The 21619-nt window shown below is 37.0% G+C and overlaps 1 protein-coding gene across 3 annotated transcripts in view; it reads right to left on the bottom strand.

Moving 5' to 3' along the window:
- Positions 1 to 21619, bottom strand: part of LOC120878903 (CUB and sushi domain-containing protein 3-like) — a 1427768-nt gene that overhangs the window by 780364 nt on the left and 625785 nt on the right. For all 3 annotated transcript variants that reach the window (XM_040261811.1, XM_040261812.1, XM_040261813.1), the window contains one exon: positions 17147 to 17271. In XM_040261811.1, the coding sequence (XP_040117745.1) occupies positions 17147 to 17271 (125 nt within the window). The remainder of the gene's footprint in view (positions 1 to 17146; positions 17272 to 21619) is intronic.

Raw genomic sequence — 21619 nt, 5'->3', positions numbered from 1 at the left:
TCATTGGAAAAGACTCTGATGCTGGGAATGAAAGGGGGCAACAGAGGAGGAGATGGTTGGATGACATCACTGTATCAATGGACATGGGTTTGAGCAAACTCCAAGAGATAGTGAAGGATAGGGAAGTCTGGTGTGCTGCAGTCTATGGATCAGAAAGAGTTGGACATGACTTAACAACTGAACAACAACAAAAATATACACTGAATTATTTTTTCCCCACTCCCACAAAAATTTATGGTTGAATCTTAACTCCTAATGTGATGGTATTAGGAGTTAATATGTTTGATGGAGGGGTTGACTAGGTGATGGGGGTGCACCTTCATGAATGAGATTAGTGCCCTTATAAAAGAGACCCAAAGAAATCCCTCACCCCTTCTACTACATGAGGTTATAGTTTGAAGGTTGCAGTAAAGAAGCTGGCCCAGACTAGATATGATCTTAGACTTATCTGCCTCCAGAACTTGTGAAAAATAAAAATTATTTTAAATAAGCTAGTCAGTTTACAGATTTTTCATAGATATCAGTGTAAACTAAGGAAAATGTTGAACTAAAAATAACTTTAACACACTCTAACTTCTGGTAAAGCAGTAATTGTACTTAAAATTATTTAGCATTTACAACTGGAAAAAATGCATAGTAATCACCTTGTACATACTCCTTCATCAATTTATAAGACAGCAAACTTAATTTCAAGAAAGGTTAAACAGAATAAGTAAGGTCATACTGCCAGGAAATGGTAAGTTGGAAACAGAAGGTTGTCACATATATCTGTGAAGATATTCCCCCTATATGCCTGTCTGTGCTCATGCTCAGCTGTGTCTAATTTTTTACAACCCCATGGACTGTAGCCTGCCAGGCTCCTCTGCCCATGGGATTTTCCCGGCAAGAATACTGGAGGGGGTTGCCATTTCCTCCTCCAGAGATTCTTCTTGACCCAGGGATCGAAGATGAGTCTCCTGCTTTACAGGTAGATTCTTTGCCCACCAAGCCACCAGGGAAGCCCCTTACACCTAAGTGAAATCATTTATTTGCTATTTGCAATTTTTTTCTAATAATGTTTGAGAAAAGCAAGATATATGAAATGAATTTCTGACAGTCGTTAGTAGGGCACCACAGAAATGCAAACTTTCTAATTGTTTAAGTAGTTTTAAATTTTAAATGATAACACATAAATGCCTCACTATCCATCTCCATCAAGTAACATGAAATACCATTTTATCATTCAAATATGCTCACTATTAGAGGTCAGTAAAATGTATTTGCTTACCAAAATTATATAATAAATTTCAAAGTACTGTTTATAGAAAAGATGGCCATCAAGACAAATGAATGCATTCTAAATATCCATATTTAAGCCTTCTGTCTATCTTCTTCACCATATGTCACTCTATTAATTGCTAATATCATCCTCATTATGCATCATCTCATCTGTAACATCATTCCATGAAACTAAGAAGGCATCAAAAACAACCAAAGAAAAACACCTGCTATATATGTTTCTGGTTGATAAATTTCAGCAGGCTCTTTCTGGTTTGCTCTTGGGCAAAACTTTCTAATTGCCTTTGCATAATAGGAAGTCTTCTACCAGGGCAAACTTCTCTTGTCACAATCAGCACACTACTATCTTTTTAAATTGTTTATTATAAGTAATTAAATCTTCCCACAATATTTATTCGAAATGGTTATTTAGCAACTATCATGTGTACAAAATATGGGCATAATGGTCACTATGCTAAACATTGTGAAAAAAATAATATATGAGTAGGAACTTGTAAAATCTGTAAAAGAATTTTGAAAACTATATGCCGGGGGGCCAGCGTGAGGAACTCCGCCCATGGCAAAGGTCATGAGGGAGGAGGCTTGGCATATGCAAAGGCATGATCAAGCCTCAGGAAACCCCCTGTTCCCGAGCATCTAACCCCAAAACCAGAGTCTGTTTTATGCTCTCACCTACACCTCTGACTTTACGGGGAGCTCTCCCCCATAACCGTTTCTCTTGAAGAAGGAGTAAACGTGCAGCTCCAAGGCAATAAAAATTCCTGGGCGTGACAAGAGTGTTTCAGCTTACGGACTCCTCTGAAGGTTATCTAGCCCGCCTGTATAGGTTCTTCTAGCCACATGTGATTGTTTACAGCCTCCCAACCTGAGAGGCATGAGATGTTTTAGACTTACTAAAGGCAAATTCTTTGGGGAAATTGTCAGTATAGTGGGTTGGTTAGGAATTATATTGGTGAAGGGTTTTTCATTTGTTGTGCCAATAATTGCTGCTAATTCCCTGCCCTGGGTGTGACAAGGGTGTCTCAGATCAAACCTCTCTGCTGACAGACTAGCTTCTGTGACAGGATTATCCATACTCCTGCCACTAGGCACATGACTGTTTACTACCTCTCAACCATAAACGTCACAGAGAGTTTTGGAGTATTTTGAAAGTCTTAATTAGCATAGGGCTTTTTTAATTGTTGAGTTAGTGATTGCCACCAGGCCTCCATATCCTTAGGCACCTGGGAATATATTAATCAATTTATTTGGAATATAGAAAAGGAAATATAATAGTTTTTAAGGTTAGCAATACTAGACTTTTTGAGTTAATGAATTTTCTCTTTTGTAATAGATCACTGTTCAGTTCAGTTCAGTTCAGTCGCTCAGTCGTGTCCAACTCTTTGCAACCCCATGAATCGCAGCACGCCAGGCCTTCCTGTTCATCACCATCTCCCAGAGTTCACTCAGACTCATGTCCATTGAGTCCATGATACCATCCAGCCATCCTCAGTCATCCCTTTCTCCTCCTGCCCCCAATCCCTCCCAGCATCACAGTCTTTTCCAATGAGTCAACTCTTCACATGAGGTGGCCAAAGTACTGGAGTTTCAGCTTCAGCATCATTCCTTCCAAAGAAATCCCAGGATTGATCTCCTTCAGAATGGACTAGTTGGATCTCCTTGCAGTCCAAGGGACTCTCAAGAGTCTTCTCCAACACTACAGTTCAAAAGCATCAATTCTTTGGCACTTAGCCTTCTTCACAGTCCAACTCTCACATCCATACATGACCACAGGAAAAACCATAACCTTGACTAGACGGACCTTAGTCAGCAAAGTAATGTCTCTGCTTTTGAATATGCTATCTAGGTTGGTCATAACTTTTCTTCCAAGGAGTAAACGTCTTTTAATTTCATGGCTGCAGTCACCATCTGCAGTGATTTTGAAGCCCAAAAAAATAAAGTCTGACACTGTTTCTACTGTTTCCCCATCTATTTCCGATGAAGTGATGGGACTGGATGCCATGATCTTCATTTTCTGAATGTTGAGCTTTAAGCCAACTTTTTCACTCTCCTCTTTCACTTTCATCAAGAGGCTTTTTAGCTCCTCTTCACTTTCTGCCATAAGGGTGGTGTCATCTGCATATCTGAGGTGATTGATATTTCTCCTGGCAATCTTGATTCCAGCTTGTGTTTCTTCCAGTCCAGCGTTTCTCATGATGTACTCTGCATAGAAGTTAAATACGCAGGGTGACAGTATACAGCCTTGACGTACTCCTTTTCCTATTTGGAACCAGTCTGTTGTTCCATGTCCAGTTCTGACTGTTGCTTCCTGACCTGCATACAGATTTCTCAAGAGGCAGGTTAGGTGGTCTGGTATTCCCATCTCTTTCAGAATTTTCCACAGTTGATTGTGATCCACACAGTCAAAGGCTTTGTCATAGTCAATAAAGCAGAAATAGATCACTGTACTTTGTTATAAATCACTGTGTCCTTGCTATGTAAAAATGTAACTTTATCACTATCTTAAGACTAAATAGATCTTAAGGGGAACATTGGTGAAAGGATTTTCATTTGTTGGGTTGATGTTTACTGCTAAATCTCCATGTTCCCTACCCTTATAATGAATATAACTAGCATATAGGAGAAATAAGTATTAACCTTTAAGCATATAGGAGAAATAAGTATTAACCTTTAAGATTAATCATGTTAACCTTGGGTTAAATAAATTCCTTTCTTGATTGTAACTCACTACACCCTCACCCTATAGGAATGTAACTTTATTTGGAGGATGGTGCCTGGTTTAAGAAAAAACACCCTTGGAAGAAATGTTTTTTGGTTATCAGAAAGAAAGGATCATAAAATGTCAGCAGGTCTCATGGCCAGTAGATGATATAAAATCCCTAAGACCTTTTTATGTGAAGCACCTGATTTTGATAAAGGTCAGGACTGCTGACCCCCGCGTGACTCTGTATTCATCCCTATGTGTAACAAAAGGTATATAAGCAAACCCCAAAATAAAGAACTTGGATCAGTTTCCGGAAAGACTGATTCCCCCATGTTGTTTCTTTCTTGCTCCCCGTTTTTCTGGCTGAATTCCCATCTAGAGCATGGATGCTATTCCATGTAAACCAAGTTATTCAGCCTCTTTTTCTCCACTAATTTTCCTACTACACTATCCGTTTCTAATCTCTCTATATATCTGTAATTAAATATGTATTTTTCCAAGGACACTGACTCTGTCCCCACCTTCAAATCACCCTGGATCCACCGGGGCTGGACCCCGCCAACTATAAGAATCATACCTTAATAAATATTGATTAATGAGGGTCATAGCTCCAAGGTTTGGCCAGCAACTATCTATCATATAAACTGTATACTAATTTTTATTTTGTGTATGAAGGAAATTATTATGATTCTTCTATTTAATAAAGGCAGCATATAAACAGACAGCATTAGAAACTTTTCATGACAACAGACAAAATAGATCTATTAAAAATTCAAGCACTTTAGAAGTGTTGATCATTTTGTTCTTTCTGAAGTGGTTTTTGGTTGAAGGAGTAAGTCTACTGTCAATGAAATGATCAGAAACCACTATCAAAAAGAATATTAGTCTCCAATTAAAATAAATAAATTTATATTAAAAAATAAATAAATGTTAAATTGTGTGGTAAAGACAGTAAATGTGAAGTACTGTTAAAGAGGTGAGGATAAAAGATAAATGAAATGGAAAAGAACCTTTCAGGAGATGAAAGATGAATAAGACTGAAAACTAGGCAGATATAGTTAACAGGAACTTCCTTTCATCTAGGAAGTCAGACATATACAAAAATTAGAGCAGTGAATCTGTTCATTATTGAGAGGCAGATATACACCTTTGGTAAGCATTAAAGAAACAATTGGTTTGGTGGTTTTAGTCACTAAGTCATGTCCAAGTATTGTGACACCATGGGCTATAGCCTGCCAGGCTCCTCTGCCCATGGGATTCCCCAGACAAGAATACTTCAGTGGGTTGCCACTCCTGACCCAGGAATCAAACCCAGGGATCTTCTCAACCCAGGAATCAAACCCGGGTCTCCTTCATTGCAGGCAGATTCTTTACAGCCAACTCTGCAACCCCTTGGACAGAAGCCTTGCCAGGCTTCTCTGTCCTCCACTCTCTCTCAGAGTCTGCTCAAATTAATGTCCATTGAGTCAGTGATGCTATCTAATCATCTGATCCTGCACCATCCCCTCCTCTTTTTGCCTTCAATCTTTCCCAGCATCAGGGTCTTTTCCAATGATTTGCCTCTTCCCATCAGGTAGCCAATATATTAGAGTTTCAGCATCAGACCTTCCAATGAATATTTATGGTTGATTTCTTTTAGGATGGACTGGCTTTATCTCTTTGCTGTCCAAGGGACTCTCAAATAGTCTTCAATGCCACAGTTCAAAAGCATCAATTCTTTGGCACTCAGCCTTCTTTATGGTCCAAACTCACATCCGTACATGACTACTGGAAAAACCATAGCTTTGACTTATACAGACCTTTGTTGGCAGTGAGGTGTCTGCTTGTTAATATACTGTCTAGGTTTGTCATAGCTTTTCTTCCAAGGAGCAAATGTCTTTTAATTTAATGGCTGCAGTCACCATCCACAGTGATCTGGGAGCTCAAGAAAATAAAATTTGTCACCATTTCCACTTTTCCCCATCTACCTGCCATGAAGTGATGGGACTAGATGCCATAATCTTCGTTTTTTGAATATTGAATCTCAAGCCAGATTTTCACTCTCCTCTTTCACTCTCATCAAGCAGCTCTTCAGTTCCTCTTCACTTTATGCCATTAGAGTGCTATCATCTGCATATTTGAGGTTGCTGACATTTCTCTTGGGAAATTTGATTTCAGCTTGTCATTCCTCCAGTCCAACATCTTGGGTGATGTCTTCTGCACAGAACTTAATAAAGAATAAGAGTATAACAGCCTTGTCATGCTCCTTTCCTAATTTTGAACCAGTCCATTGTTCATGTTTGGTACTAACTGTTGCTTCTTGACCTGTACAGATTTCTCATGAGGCAGGTAAGGTGTCTGGTACTCCCATCACTTTGAGAATATTCCTCAGTTTGTTGTGATCCACACAGCTAAAGGATTCAGGGTAATCAATGAAGCAGATAGTAGACGGTTGTTTTCTGAAATTTTCTTGTTATCTGTATTATAGAACAAATGTTGGCAGTTAAATCACTGGTTCCTCTACCTCATTGAAACCCAGCTTGTACATCTGGATGTTCTTAATTCACGTACTACTAAAGCCTATCTTGAAGGATTTTAAGCATAATCTTCCTAGCACATGAAATGAGTATAACTGTATGGTAGTTAGAACATTCTTTGGTATCCTCCTTCTTGGGACTGGAATGGAAATTGACCTTTTCCAGTCCTATGGCCACTGTTGAGTTTCCCAAATTTGCTGACATATTGAGTGCAGCTCTTTATTAGCATCATTTTTTTAGGATTTTAAATAGCTCAGCTGGAATTCCATCACCTACACTAGCTTTGTTGGTAGTAATGTTTCCCAGGGCCCACTTCCCTTCATACTGCAGGATGTCTGGCTCTAGGGAAGCGACCACACCATTGTGGTTATCCAGGTCACTAAGACCTTTTTTGTATAGTTCTCTTGTGTATTCTTTTCACCTCTTCTAAATCTCTTCTTCTTCTGTTTGGTCATTAATGTTCCCCTCCTTTATCACACCCAAACTTGCAAGAAATTTTCCCTTGGTATCTCCAGTTTTCTTGAAGAGATTGCTAGTCTTTCCCATTCTATTGCTTTCCTCTATTTCTTTGTATTATTCATTTAAGAAGCCCTTCTCATTTCTTCTTGCTATTCTCTGAACTCTGCATTCTGTTGGGTATATCTTTTCTTTTCTCCTTTGCCTTTTGCTTGTCTTTTTTCCCTAGCTATTTGTAAAGCCTCCTCAGACAACCACTTTTTCTTCTTGCTTTTCTTTTCCTCTGGGATGGTTTTGGTCACTGCCTCCTATACATTGTTAAAAACCTGTGCATAGTTCTTCAGGTCTCTCTCCACCAGATTTAATCCCTTGAATCTATTCAGAACCTCCACTGCATAATCATAAGGGAATTGATTTAAGTTATACCTGAATGGTCTAGTGGTTTTCCCTACTTGCTTCAATTTAAGACTGAATTTTACAGTAAGGAGCTCATAATCTGAGCCACAGTCACCTTCAGGTCTTGTTGTTTGCTGACTCTATAGAACTCCATCTTCAGCTGCATAGAGCATAAGCAATATGATTTCAGTATTTACTACCTGGTGATGTCCATGTGAAGATTCATCTCTTGTGTTGTTGGAAAATTGTATTTGCTATGACAAGCATGTTCTCTTCACAAAACTCTGTTAGCCTTTGCCCTGCTCTGTACTCCAAGGCCAAACTTGCCTATTATTCCAGGTATCTCTTGACTTTTCAGGGGCTTCTCTGGTGGTGTCATTGGTAAAGAATCTGCCTGTCAGTGAAGAAGATGCAAGAGACATGGGTTCAAACCCTGGATCAGGAAATTTTGCATTCTAATCCCTTTAGATGAAAAGGGCTTCTTCTTTTTTTTTTTTTTGTATTGTTGAGGGTGTTATAGGTCTTCACAGAACCATTCAACTTCACCTTCATTGATATCAGTGGCTGGAACAAAGACTTGGATTACTGTGATGTTGACAGATTTTCCTTCAAAACAAATGGAGGTCAATCTGTTGTTTTCGAGGTTACAGCCAAGTGTTGCTTTTCAGATTCTTTTGTTGACTATGAGTGCTACTCAATTTCTTCTAAACAATTCTTGCCCACAGTTCCGTTCAGTTTAGTTGCTCAGTTGTGTCTGACTATTTGCAACCCCATGAATCACAGCACGCCAGGCCTCCCTGTCCATCAAAATCTCACAGAGTTCACTCAAACTCAGGTGCACCAAGTTGGTGATGCCATCCAGCCATCTCATCTTCTGTCATCCCCTTCTCCTCCTATGCCCAATCCCTCTCAGCATCAGGGTCTGTTCCAATGAGTCAACTCTTCACATGAGGTGGCCAAAGTACTGGAGTTTCAGCTTCAACATCACTCTTTCCAATGAACACCCAGGACTTGTCACCTTTAGGATGGACTGGATGGATCTCCTTGCAGTCCATGGGACTCTCAAGAGTCTTCTCCACAGTTCAAAAGCATCAATTCTTCGGCACTCAGCCTTCTTCACAGTCCAACTCTCAAATCCATACATGACCACAGGAAAAACCATAGCCTTGACTAGACAGACCTTTGTTGGCAAAGTAATATCTCTGCTTTTCAATATGCTATCTTTGGTGGTCATAACTTTCCTTCCAAGGAACAAGTGTTTTTTAATTTCATGGCTGCAATCACCATCTGCAGTGATTTTGGAGCCCAAAAATGTAAAGTATGACATTGTTTCCACGGTTTCCCCATCTATTTCCCACGAAGTGATGGGACCAGATGCTATGATCTTAGTTTTCTGAATGTTGAGTTTTAAGCCAGCTTTTTCACTCTCCACTTTCACTTTCATCAAGAGGCTCTTTAGCTCCTCTTCACTTTCTGCCATAAGGGTGGTGTCATCTGCATATCTGAGGTGATTATTTCCCCTGGCAATCTTGATTCCAGCTTGTGCTTCTTCTAGCCCAGCGTTTCTCATGATGTACTCTGCATATAAGTTAAATAAGCAGGGTGACAGTATACAGCCTTGACGTACTCCTTTTCCTGTTTGGAACCAGTCTGCTGTTCCATGTCCGTTCTAACTGTTGCTTCCTGACCTGCATACAGATTTCTCAAGAAGCAGGTCAGGTGGTCTGGTATTCCTATCTTTTTCAGAATTTTCCACAGTTTATTGTGATCTACCCAGTCAAAGGTTTTGGCATAGCCAATAAAGCAGAAATAGATGTTTTTCTGGAACTCTCTTGCTTTTTCCATTATCCAGTGGATGTTTGCCATTTTATCTCTGGTTCCTCTGCCTTTGCTAAAACCAGCTTGAACATCTGGAATTTCATAGTTCACATATTGCTGAAGCCTGTCTTGCAGAATTTTGAGCATTAATTTACTAGCATGTGAGATGAGTGCAATTGTGTGGTAGTTTGAGCATTCTTTGGCATTGCTTTTCTTTGGGATTGGAATGAAAACTGACCTTTTCCAGTCCTGTGGCCACTGCTGAGTTTTCCAAATTTGCTGGCATATGGAGTGCAGCACTTTCACAGCATCATCTTTCAGGATTTGAAATAGCTCAACTGGAATTCCATCACCTCCACTAGCTTTGTTCTTAGTGATGCTTTCTAAGGCCCACCTGACTTCAAATTCCAGGATGTCCAGCTCTAGGTAAGTGTTCACACCATCGTAATTACTTGAGTTATGAAGCTCTCTTTTGTACAGTTCTTCTGTGTATTCTTGCCACCTCTTCTTAATATCTTCTACTTCTGTTAGGTCCTTTATGGACTTTAGTTCTAATGGACTCTGTTAGGTCTATTTCTGTCCTTTATTGAGCCCATCTTTGTTTTCTTGAAGAGATCTCTAGTCTTTCCCATTCTGTTGTTTTCCTTTATTTCTTTGCATTGATCACTGAGGAAGGCTTTCTTATCTCTCCTTGCTATTCTTTTGAACTCTGTATTCAGATGCTTCTATCATTCCTTTTCTCTTTTGCTTTTCACTTCTCTTCTTTTCACAGCTATTTGTAAGGCCTCCTCAGACAGCCATTTTGCTTTTTTGCATTTCTTTTCCATGGGGATGGTCCTGATCCCTGTCTCCTGTACAATGTCATGAACCTCCATCCATAGTTCATCAGGCACTCTGTCTATCAGATCTAGTCGCTTAAATTTATTTATCACTTCCACGTAGATAAATGATCATCTGAATTAAATTCACCCATTCCTGTCCATTTTAGTTTACTGATTCCTAAGATGTCAATATTTAATCTTGTTATCTGCTTGACCTCGTCCGATTCACCTTGACTCATGGATCTAACATTCTAGGTCTCTATGCAATATTGTTCTTCATGGCATCAGACACATCCAAAACTGAGGACCATTTCTGCTTTGGCGTAGCCACTTCATCATTTCTAGAGCTATTAGTAACTGCCCTCCGTTTTTCATCAGTAGCATAGTGGACATCTTCTGATCTGGGACAGGGGGCTCATCTTCCAGTGTTATATCTTTTGCCTTTTCATCTTATTCATGCAGTTCCTCAGTCAAGAGTACTGAAGTGCATTGCCATTTCATCCTCCACTGGACCAAATTCTGTTAGAACTCTTCACTATGACCTGTCCATCATGGACAGCGCTGCATGGCTTCACTGAGTTATGCAGGCCCTTTTGCCATGACAAGGCTGTGATCCATGAAGGGGACAACTATCAGTACCCCTATCATTTGAGGCTTGCATTTCATTCAGCCCATGCACTAAATGTTTTCATATAGTTTACCTCAGTTTATGCTCATACAAATTCTCAACTCCCAATGAAGTAGACACTGATATACTATAATGCTCCTTTTATAGACAATAAATCTGGTAATTATAAAGAAGGCAGATTACTTAAGTAGAAGGTCAGGGATTTAAACTGGCATAGTGTGTTACCTGAATTCATATTCTTGATTATTTCATTTCACTGGTTTACAGTATGAAGTTAAGAAATAACATGTAGCCTTTGAACATTCTTCATGTATAACAAAAGTAAGTTTAGGAAGGGATTAGAATGCCAGCAATATGTATGATAAATTGTAGTCGAAATTAAAAGCCGTGAGATAGATGTGGTAATGGAATTATGGAACAGTGACAGTGGTAGTGGAGGTTTAATGGTACTTTCAGAGATACTTCAGATAAAGTGAAAGTGAAGTCACTCAGTCCTGTCCGACTCTTTGTGACCCCATGGACTGTAGCCCACCAGGCTCCTCCATCCATGGGGGAGCAAGAGTACTAGAGTGGGTTGCCATTTCCTTCTCCAGGGGATCTTCCGGACCCAGGGATTGAACCCAGGTCTCCAGTATTGTAGGCAGACACTTTACCATCTGAGCCAATACTTCAGGTAAGGAGTGACTAAATAAATTAGATTCACAGACCCAATTACACTGTGTCTTGGGGATGGAGCTTCCCCCACAATGCAAGGCATGGAAACACCAGTCAGGTGCATTACAAGTCAACACAATTCTGACACTATCTTGGAGATAGTATCAGATTCCACAGGTTAATATTCAATCTAGAATACTGTCCCCAACTCCCCACCACCCCTCCACTTCAGATGCTATTCTCAAGCCTTGTTGTTACCTACACTACTACCAATCAGCTACAAACTAGAGATTCCCACAGCCTTCTTCTTGGAGTTCAGATACCAATCACCAGACCATGTTTATTACCTATACTTCTAATTGACTGGCTGTAAGTCAGAGATTCCCAAGATCATCCTATTTTGGGGTTTGATTAATTTGCTAGAGCAGCTCACAGAACTCAGAGAAATATTTTACTTACTAGATTACTAATTTATTATGAAAAGAAGTAACTCAGGAATGGCTAGACAAAATAAATGCACAAGGCAAGGCTTGGGAATGGTGTTTGAAACATTCATATCATCTCCAAGTATATTACTCTCCTCAAATCTCCAAGTGTTCACCAACTTAGAAGTTCTCTGGACCCTGTCCTTTTGCGCTTTTATGGAGGCTTCATTACATATACATGATTAATTAAATCACTGGCTATACGTGACTGATTAATCTTCAGCCCCTCTCTTCTTCTTAGAGGTCAGGGGGTGAAACTATATGTTGAAATAGAAAATAATCACATGGTCTGTCCTTATGGTGTTTCCTTGTTTTCAATGACTGACCATCTCCAAATATGGAAATAATCCTCCTCTCATCTGAATTTTGCAGAGGATTTTACCTCTCTTGTACACAAAACAGTCTACTATGTATTATACCTACAAGGTTCTTGTAGGTATATCTATGAGGTATTTATACCTTGCAAATCAATACAAAATAATTAAAAAAATTTACATACCTTGTATCTCATGTACTGTTTAATATGACATACCTACCTTCTATATAGCTACATACCTACATTCATTAATGCTTGTGGAATCCAAAATAAATTAATCAGTATGTTAATAAGTGAATAAACAAATAACTGGATGAGTGATTGAATAAAGAAATTAAAAGGTGACTCCTTGGTTTTTACTCTACTTTTTAAAATATTTTCCCTCCCCCACTTTTGGCTTTCTTTTCTAATCTTGTCTTAATCACCTCTTCCATTATTATCAAGAATGGCCCACACCATTGTGCCTTAAGAGAAAAATAAAATCATTATTTGGGGCAAGCCAAATAAATATTGACTGAAAATTAGTCAAAAAAGTTTTCCCCAATCTATCAAGATTAACTCTCTTAAATGTTTCCCAGGTAACATTGCCAATTCTCAAATGTTTCTTTGAACAACATGAAAGTCTAAAATAAATTTTCTATATACGTTTCATTCACCACATAAATCTTATTTGCATAAGCTCTAGCTTTTGGTTATCTATTGCATTTCCAACAAAGGAAAATTATTTCCATAACAGTAAATTGTCAAATATCTTATATACATATTCCATTTAGGGAATAAAAATTATTGTCTGAGGTTGTATAAAATCTATTAACATTAATTTTTGAATTGTTCTTTTTCTTTTGATTCATAATTTGCTGTTGTGTGAGTTTAAGTCCCCTTAAAAGCACAATTTCTCGATTGCTCAACCATGCAATACATGGACAGCAGCTATATTAATGACTTCTCAAAGGTGCAGTGCACTGATACTGTTATTGATGCTGCTATCTGGAAAAAAGCATATTTATTCTCTCCAAGCACCCATGAGACTTGAAAACTGTTCTTCAGTCAGACTCACAGTGAATAGTCATTTTAAAACTTTAATTACTATTTCACCATGTTTCCTCCATTACTGTTTCAACACTACAGCCAGTAACTTCTACCAGCAAATTTCTTTTTCCATAAACCATACACACATGTGCCCTGCATGCAATGAGTAAAGTTGTGTATAAATGATTAATATCTGTAGGAAATGTAATATTAAGATGAAATGATAATAATAAATGAATTTTGAACATACAAATATTATACCTTCCAACTAATGACTGATGACTATTGAGTGAAAATATATATGTATCTCTCTCTCTTTCTCTTTCTCTCTCTCTATATATATACACACACAGATGTTTGTGCATGTATATTTACATACATATAAATATATCAATCATGTATCTTAGAACCAAAGAAAATATGCATACATTAATATTAAAGAAACATTTCTTGAGATTTAAGTCAATACAGAACTTTTCTTTCTACTACAGGGTTTATAAAAAATAACAAACTAATATAATACTAGTTTTGCCTTTGAGCAATTTACCATCATAATAAATATGAATCATTATTTTTATTGAAGTGAGAGTCTTGAATGAAAAAGATGGTTTACAGTATCAATCTTACTCTAGGTAAACCCTAAATCACATGATCTGGCTATAATTTCTGTTTCTATGTGAGACTTTGTTCCTCCATTAATCTTTTTCTTTAATCTGTCCTCTATTTTCCCATTCTTTCTTTCCATAAAAGAAATGCACACATCCAATTTATGTAAAACTGGATATGTGGACACCACTACCTTGAATCCTCAATTTTCACTTTTGTCCCTTATAACTATATCTTGAGTGGAGAATATCATAAGAAATCAACTTTAAACAGCTTACTGTTCTTTCATTGTCAGGACATTGGTGAGAGTAATTACCACAATATTTATTTACTCAGTGTCCACTTTATAAAAAGCAAAGCAAAATATTTCATATCTCAAAGCCAGGAATAACTTTGATTTTGTGATGTTATTGTTATATTTCATAGACAGTGGCTTTCATGTAAACTTTACATTTTTTATATTTCTTTAACAGCTGTCATATTTAACGTGTAAACCATTCTTAATTTTTTTTCTTAAAACTTAAAAGCTTTTGCACAACAAAGGAAAACATAAAAAAAAAAGACAACCTATACATGGGAGAAAACATCTGCAAACAATGCAACCAGCAACAGATTAATATCCAAAATATGCAAACAGTTCATATAGCTCAATATCAAAAAGACAAACAACCCAACCAAAACATGGGCAGAAGATCTAAAAAGACATTTCACCAAAGAAGAGATACAGATGACCAGCAGGCACATGAAAAATGCCCAACATCACTAATTATTAGAGAAATTCAAGTCAAAACTTCAATAATGTATTACCTCATACCAGTCAGAACAGCCATCATCAAAAGTCTATAAATAGTAAATGCTGGAGAGAGTGTGGAGAAAAGAACCCCCACTACACTGTTGGGGAGAATGTAAGTTGCCACAGCCACTATGGAGAACAGTAGGGCACTTCCTTCAAAGGAAAAAAAACAGAGTTGCCATATGATCCTAAAATCCTAGTTCTGGGCATCTATCTGGAGAAAAACAGAATTTGAACATACATCCCAAAGCTCATAACAAGACTATTTACAATAGTCAGGACATGGAAGCAACCTAAGTGTCTACTGACAGATGAAAGGATAAAGAAATATGATACATACATACAATGGAATATGGCTCAACCATAAAAAAGAATGAAATAATGTCATTTGCAGCAACATAGATGAACCTAGAGATCATCTTACTAAGTTAAGAAAATCAGACAAAGACAAACACTGTATTCCACATTTAAATGTGGAATCTAAAAAACAGATACAGATTAAGTTATTTAGAAAACAGCAATAGACTCACAGATGGAAAGGAAACAAATATAGTTACCAAAATGGGTCTGGGGAGAAAGATAAATTAGCAGTTGAGATTAAGATATATATACTACTGTATATAAAATAGATAACCAACAATGACCTACTGTATAGAACAGGGATTATACTCAATAACTTGTAACACTGTATAATGAAAGACAATGTAAAAAATAATAAATATTTATATGTATATCTGAATCACTTTACTGTACACCTTAAACTAACACAGCATTGTAAATCAACTATATTTCAATAATTTTTTTTAATGTTTTTTACCAACTTGTACAAATAAGCTTTTGTTTAGGATTATGTAACTTCCCTTAGGATCATATTTTATCTTATTTTCTCATTATCTCTGTTTCACATTATTATTCAATAATAATAATTAAATACTATTTCATTATCTCTGAAATAATATTTTTAATGTTATTTCACTATATGGAATTTTGTAAGCCTTTGGTAATGAGAAAGGTAAGGAATAAACAAATAAATAAAATTACTTGAACCCAAGAAAAATCTAGGCTCTCTCTTCTTCTTACTTCGGGTTATCATTGCCAAGGGAGTAGAATATAACTATTTGCTTCCACTTTACTATTTTCTATTCCCTCTCTAGTGATCTGAAATTGGACTTCTCTCCACAAACTATGACATCATTCTTAAAGACTTTGTCATTTTCTAAACATTTGAGCTTGGGAGAGTGACTGGATATCTCTGTGTCTCACAACACTCATTTCTAAAATGGAGATAATAATGCTTACTCCATTGGTTTGTTTAGAGGATTTAAATGAGTCAGAGTATATGCAGTGGTTAGCACAGTGCCTGATGCATAGTAAGTGCCTAAAAAATTAAGCCTATGATGAAACTGCCTATATAATTTCACTATTCAGTTTTTTTATACTTACTAAGAGCATGAATTGTTTTTTACTCTCATACACTTTAGTCTCATAGTCTCATCATCTTTAACAACTTCTTATCACTTTCTCCTTCCATATCCAGCTAGTTGTCAAATACTTTGTCTTTTTCCTCTTACAATAGCTCTCAAATCTATCTTTTCTCTATTCACCAGAATCTGTCTGAGAGGACTCTAGAGGGTGGGGCAACTGACTGAAAATGTTCCCTCAGGGAGAGGAAGTACTAATGGAACTTTGAGTACTAAGACACTGCAATATGCAGAGTTGCCATTATTAAAAATTACAACAGCAACAAACAAGCAACAAGAGCACCAGTAAGCCAGAATCAGGTGTTCATTTTCAAATGTAGCTAAATAAAGTTTAGAATAAAAGGGCTTCATTTAATTTATATGAAAATATTTCTTAAAAAGGCAGTATAAGTAAATCTTATCTGCAGTTACTGGTAATATGAAAAGCCAGAGAACTCATTGATTTGTCTTAGTTTAAATTAACTAATTATAGAACAAGTGTTCTACCTCCACTGCCACTGACATCATGACTACTGTACATTTAAGCAATTAAAATGGCAAAGCATACAAATGGAGGTGCAATTATTGTCTAAAATTCCATATCTACATTAATGCCTATACAAGGTGAGTTATAATTTTAAAAAAGGTAAAAAGAGTTATCACTGCCTGTAATACATATTTTAATGTTCCAATTTGTTACCATATGATTATTAGACTGCAAACTGCTTGGGATTTGACACAGTGGTTTGCCTATTACATATTTTCAATAATATTGTCAAATATATGAGCTAAATGTTTCCTGCATTACAATTCAGTTTCAACTGAAATTTATATTCAATGGAATGAATTCACACTATTAAAATATGTTGCTGCTGCTGCTAAGTTGCTTCAGTCGTGTCCGACTCTGTGCGACCCCAGAGACAGCAGCCCACCAGGGTCCCCCGTCCCTGGGATTCTCCAGGCAAGAACACTGGAGTAGGTTGCCATTTCCTTCTTCACTGCATGAAAGTGAAAAGTGAAAGTGAAGTCACTCAGTCATGTCCCACTCCTAGCGACCCCAGGGACTGTAGCCCACCAGGCTCCTCCATCCATGGGATTTTCCAAGCAAGAGTACTGGAGTGGGGTGCCATTGCCTTCTCCAAAAATATGTTAAGAAAGCTTTTTTATTTTAAAGACTCTTCGTTACCTTTACACACAGGCCTGTGATCACTCCAAGCAGCAAAAACTTCAGCTATCCGTTGGCAGGTGATGCTCTTAGCACCCTGTAGGACATAATCTTCATCACAAGAGAACTGCACAGTTGATCCAAGGCTAAAATAGAGCAAAGGATTAAAAAAACAGTATTAGAAGCATATAACATAACAATTAGGTTCCAGTTCTACTGGCTATATTGAGTAGGTGAAAAATGTCCCACAGCGACAAAAATATTCTTTGGGGGAACCAAAATATGAAAATATGACATATACAAATGTATAATAAAATCATAAATATGAATCTACTGTAAATCAACAACATGCTGATATTGGTAGGAACTGTAGAAAGCTCTCATCAAGTTTAATTATCTTCTTATTAGTTGTAGAAGCCAAAGCTAAACTGACTAAATTTCCCATCTTAAATACGTGGTAAATGTGAAGCAAAAAGTAGACTTCTAAACTTGAATTCCAATGCTTGTGTTCATACCACATGACAGTACTTCTTTAGCAGATATTTACATATGTATTTACTTGTAATACTTGCAAATACTTACAGGTATTTGCCCATCCATGTGTGTATATGCTTTTTTTTTTTTTTTGAAATGAACTGACCATGTATTTTCCCCCTAAAATCCTTAAACAGTAACTTACCAGTGGGAAACAAATTCTATTTTCTTAAAATGGCTTAAATTTCTTCTAGCAATGTCACTGGCAGCTTCTCCACCTCATCTCTAACACAATGCCACATGTCATCAGCACCTGTAGCAGCTGACAGTTTTTGCACATGCCATGCTGTTTTCTGTCTGCACTATTCTCCCTGCCCTCTGTGGCTGGAGAACATTATCTGTACCCTCTCACACAGGCAGTGCTTGAACAGCTCCTGTTCAACTTCCTGAACTTGTCATGCAGGGGGATTTCATGACCACATTTGTGTTGCTAAAAGAGATCTCTGGAACAGTGCGGAGGGCAGTTTAAAAGGAAGATTAATCAGAGAAAAGTAGGCTAGTAGAACCATAACTCAAGTAGTTTAGGTCAAGGGTTGGCAACTGTGTCCATCCTGTAGGCTAAACCTGGTCAACTGGCTGTATATATATATATATATATATATATATATATACATATATATATATATGTATATACATATATATGCTGCTGCTGCTGCTGCTAAATCACTTCAGTCGTGTCTGACTCTGTGCGACCCCATAGACGGCAGCCCTATACACACAAACAAATATATACACTGTATGTCTGTATATATATATGTATATGTATGTATATATATGTATGTATGTATATATAAATATATGTAAATGTATATGTAAATATATTTGTAGTATTTGTACATATATTTGTAATAAATATATTTGTAAATATATGTAAATATATATGTATGTATATGTACATGGTATATATGTATATATACATATGTGTGTATACATATATATATAGTTCATATAAAGTGAAATGTTTATATTTAATACACATTTTAATGCAGATTTGTCCAAAATGTCCAAGTCCAGAGATACTGTATTCCTACAATTGGACAAAACTATCCTTGGGTAGGGCTTCCCAGATGGTGCTAGTGGTAAAGAACTCGCCTGCCAATGAAGGAGACATAAGAGGGTTAGATCCCTGGGTTGGGAGGATCCCCTGGAGGAGGGCATGCAACCCACTCCAGTATTCTTGCCTGGAGAACCCCGTGGACAGAGGAGCCTCGCAGGCTACAGACCATAGGGTCACAGAGAGTCAGACACAACTGAAGCAACCTAGCTCGTATGCATTGGTTAATATTCTCTGTCATGGCTACTTAAATTGCTTATAATTCTGGAGAAGGAAATGGCAGTTATGTACTGAACTCTTACACATAACACATTTATTGTATTCTAGGGATGAAAAAGAATGTAATGTGATCAAAAAAAGAATATAATGTGATTATAGTACACAAATTAAGAGGACAGGGGTATGAAATGAAGTTAAGGCAGAAAAAAAAGAGACTGAGGGCAGATCGTTTATAAATCAGCACACCATAGTAAGAGTTGTAACTTTTACTCTGGGAGAATTGAGGGGTAGTTATAGGACTATGAACCAAAGGAATGGCATTATGAAATTTAATGTTTTAAAGTGACAAAATCATCTCTGGTTGAAGAATAAATGTTAAGAAAAAAAGGCAGAAGTAGGAATTTCATAACAGCATGTTGGAGTAATCATGGTTCTCAGGGAGATGATATGGTGTGATCTATACTAGGGAGGTTCAGTTCAGTTCAGTTCAGTTGCTTAGTCATGTTTGACTCCTTGTGACCCCATGAACTGCAGCATGCCAGGCCTCCTTGTCCATCACCAACTCCCAGAGTTTACTCAAATTCATGTCCATTGAGTCGGTGATGCCATCCAACTGTCGTCACCTTCTCCTCCCGCCTTCAATCTTATCCCAACATCAGGGTACTCTCAAATGAGTCAGTTCTTTGCATCAGGTGGCCAAAGCACTGGAGTGTCAGTTTTAGCATCCGTCCTTCCAATGAATATTCAGGACTGATTTCCTTTAGGATGGAACAGCTGGATCTCCTTATAGTCCAAGGGACTCTTAAGAGTCTTCAACCCCACAGTCCAAAAGCATCAATTTTTCAGTGCTCCGCTTTCTTCAGAGTTCAACTTACACATCCATACATCACTACTGGAAAAACCATAGCTTTGACTAGATGGACTTTGTTGACAAAATAATGTCCCTGCTTTTTAATATGTTGTCTAGGTTGGTCATAACTTTTCTTCCAAGGAGCAAGTTTCTTTTAATTTCATCGCTGCAGTCACCATCTGCAGTGTAGCAGTTAGAAATTAACGATGGTAAAACATTAAAAAAGCGACTTTAGTACAAGATCTGGCTCACAGAAGTCTGGCCCCCAGAATTTAACAAACTAAATTAATAAACTAAATTAAAGATTCCATCAAGGGCACTGTATTTGTCACAGATGATTATAATATTCTAGTTTAACCAGGCTGTTCTTACTAAAAACAATATATTGCATCTTGTTTAAGTAACAAGTGTTTTAGCTTGTTTCTTTTGATTATAGAAAACTATATAGACAATTTGTTATAATAAACACTTAAGTGTTTTGTTGCTATACCTATACCAAACACTGGCAGTGATGGTCTCTGAAGTTTCTACCTTACCCCTCACCAAAGATTAACAAGTCGATTTTTTTTTCTCCAATTAATACACTGGGGGAGGTAGTTAACAGTTGACATTAACAGTTTAAACTGCAGATTTTTCAAATCCTAACTCTTCCCTTTTCCAGCTTTATGGCTTTGAGAAAATAAAAATCTCTCTAAGCCTCAGCTTCCTTATATGTCATATTAATGATATGAAATAATATTTATAAAGTATACAATGGCAAACACATTTCGGACACTCAATTATATTTCTCAATCACAGAAATAGTTGTGAAAGCCATTAATTTCTTCCCCACTTTTGAAAAAAGGCTCTTCTTTGGGCATCTGCAAGCACCTTCATCCAGGACCATAGCTATACTTTAACATATTCTAAAGCAAAAATAAAAAAGTGAAAAAACAACACAGAGAAAGCAGAAGTTAATAAAATAAGCAGTCTCTTTAGCAGAATCCAAGAGCAATAATATCCAGAAAATGGGTACCTTTAACAAATATATTTTTATTTTATGATCTGCTTTAACATTTGAGTTGAAATTAAAGAAAGTGTTTCATTAAAAATATTTATGTCAAGGGAAGCAGTAAAAGAATACAAGCTCTGTAATTTTCACTGCAATTTCTTTGTCACTAATGAAGATACACCTGTTTTGCCACGTTGAATAAAACATCAGTTTAGTAGATTACAGAATCTGATAGAACATTTTGAAATAAATGATTGAATACCTCTTCAATCTGAAAATAGCGAATCATAAAGCTTGTGATATACAAGAGCGTAGTTTGAAAAGCAATCGTCGACCTAGCCTATGTGTAAATACTACCATATTTTTAAAAAATTATACTTATTATTGCAAAAACATAATAAATGCTCAAAACTGTCAGAAAAAGAAGATATGTGACTTTTAAAAATATAAAAATGTTTCCTGTTTTAATCAAATAGCTAATATAATTTCATACAAATAGAAAAATGTGAACAACTAAAGAGATAAGGAAGAATAAATCCACTGGATCATGGAAAAAGCCAGAGAGTTCCAGAAAAATATCTATTTCTCCTTTATTGACTATGCCAAAGCCTTTGACTGTGTGGATCACAAGAAACTGTGGAAAATTCTGAAAGAGATGGGAATACCAGACCACCTAACCTGCCTCTTGAGAAATCTGTATGCAGGTCAGGAAGCAACAGTTAGAACTGGACATGGAACAACAGACTGGTTCCAAATAGGAAAAGGAGTACGTCAAGGCTGTATATTGTCACCCCGCTTATTTAACTTCTATGCAGAGTACATCATGAGAAACGCTGGACTGGAAGA

Source organism: Oryx dammah, unplaced genomic scaffold, assembly GCF_014754425.2.
Source record: "Oryx dammah isolate SB20612 unplaced genomic scaffold, SCBI_Odam_1.1 HiC_scaffold_19, whole genome shotgun sequence".
Lineage (NCBI taxonomy): Eukaryota > Metazoa > Chordata > Mammalia > Artiodactyla > Bovidae > Oryx > Oryx dammah.
Note: the sequence above shows the minus strand (reverse complement) of the source record. Positions and strands in the feature narration are given on the sequence as shown.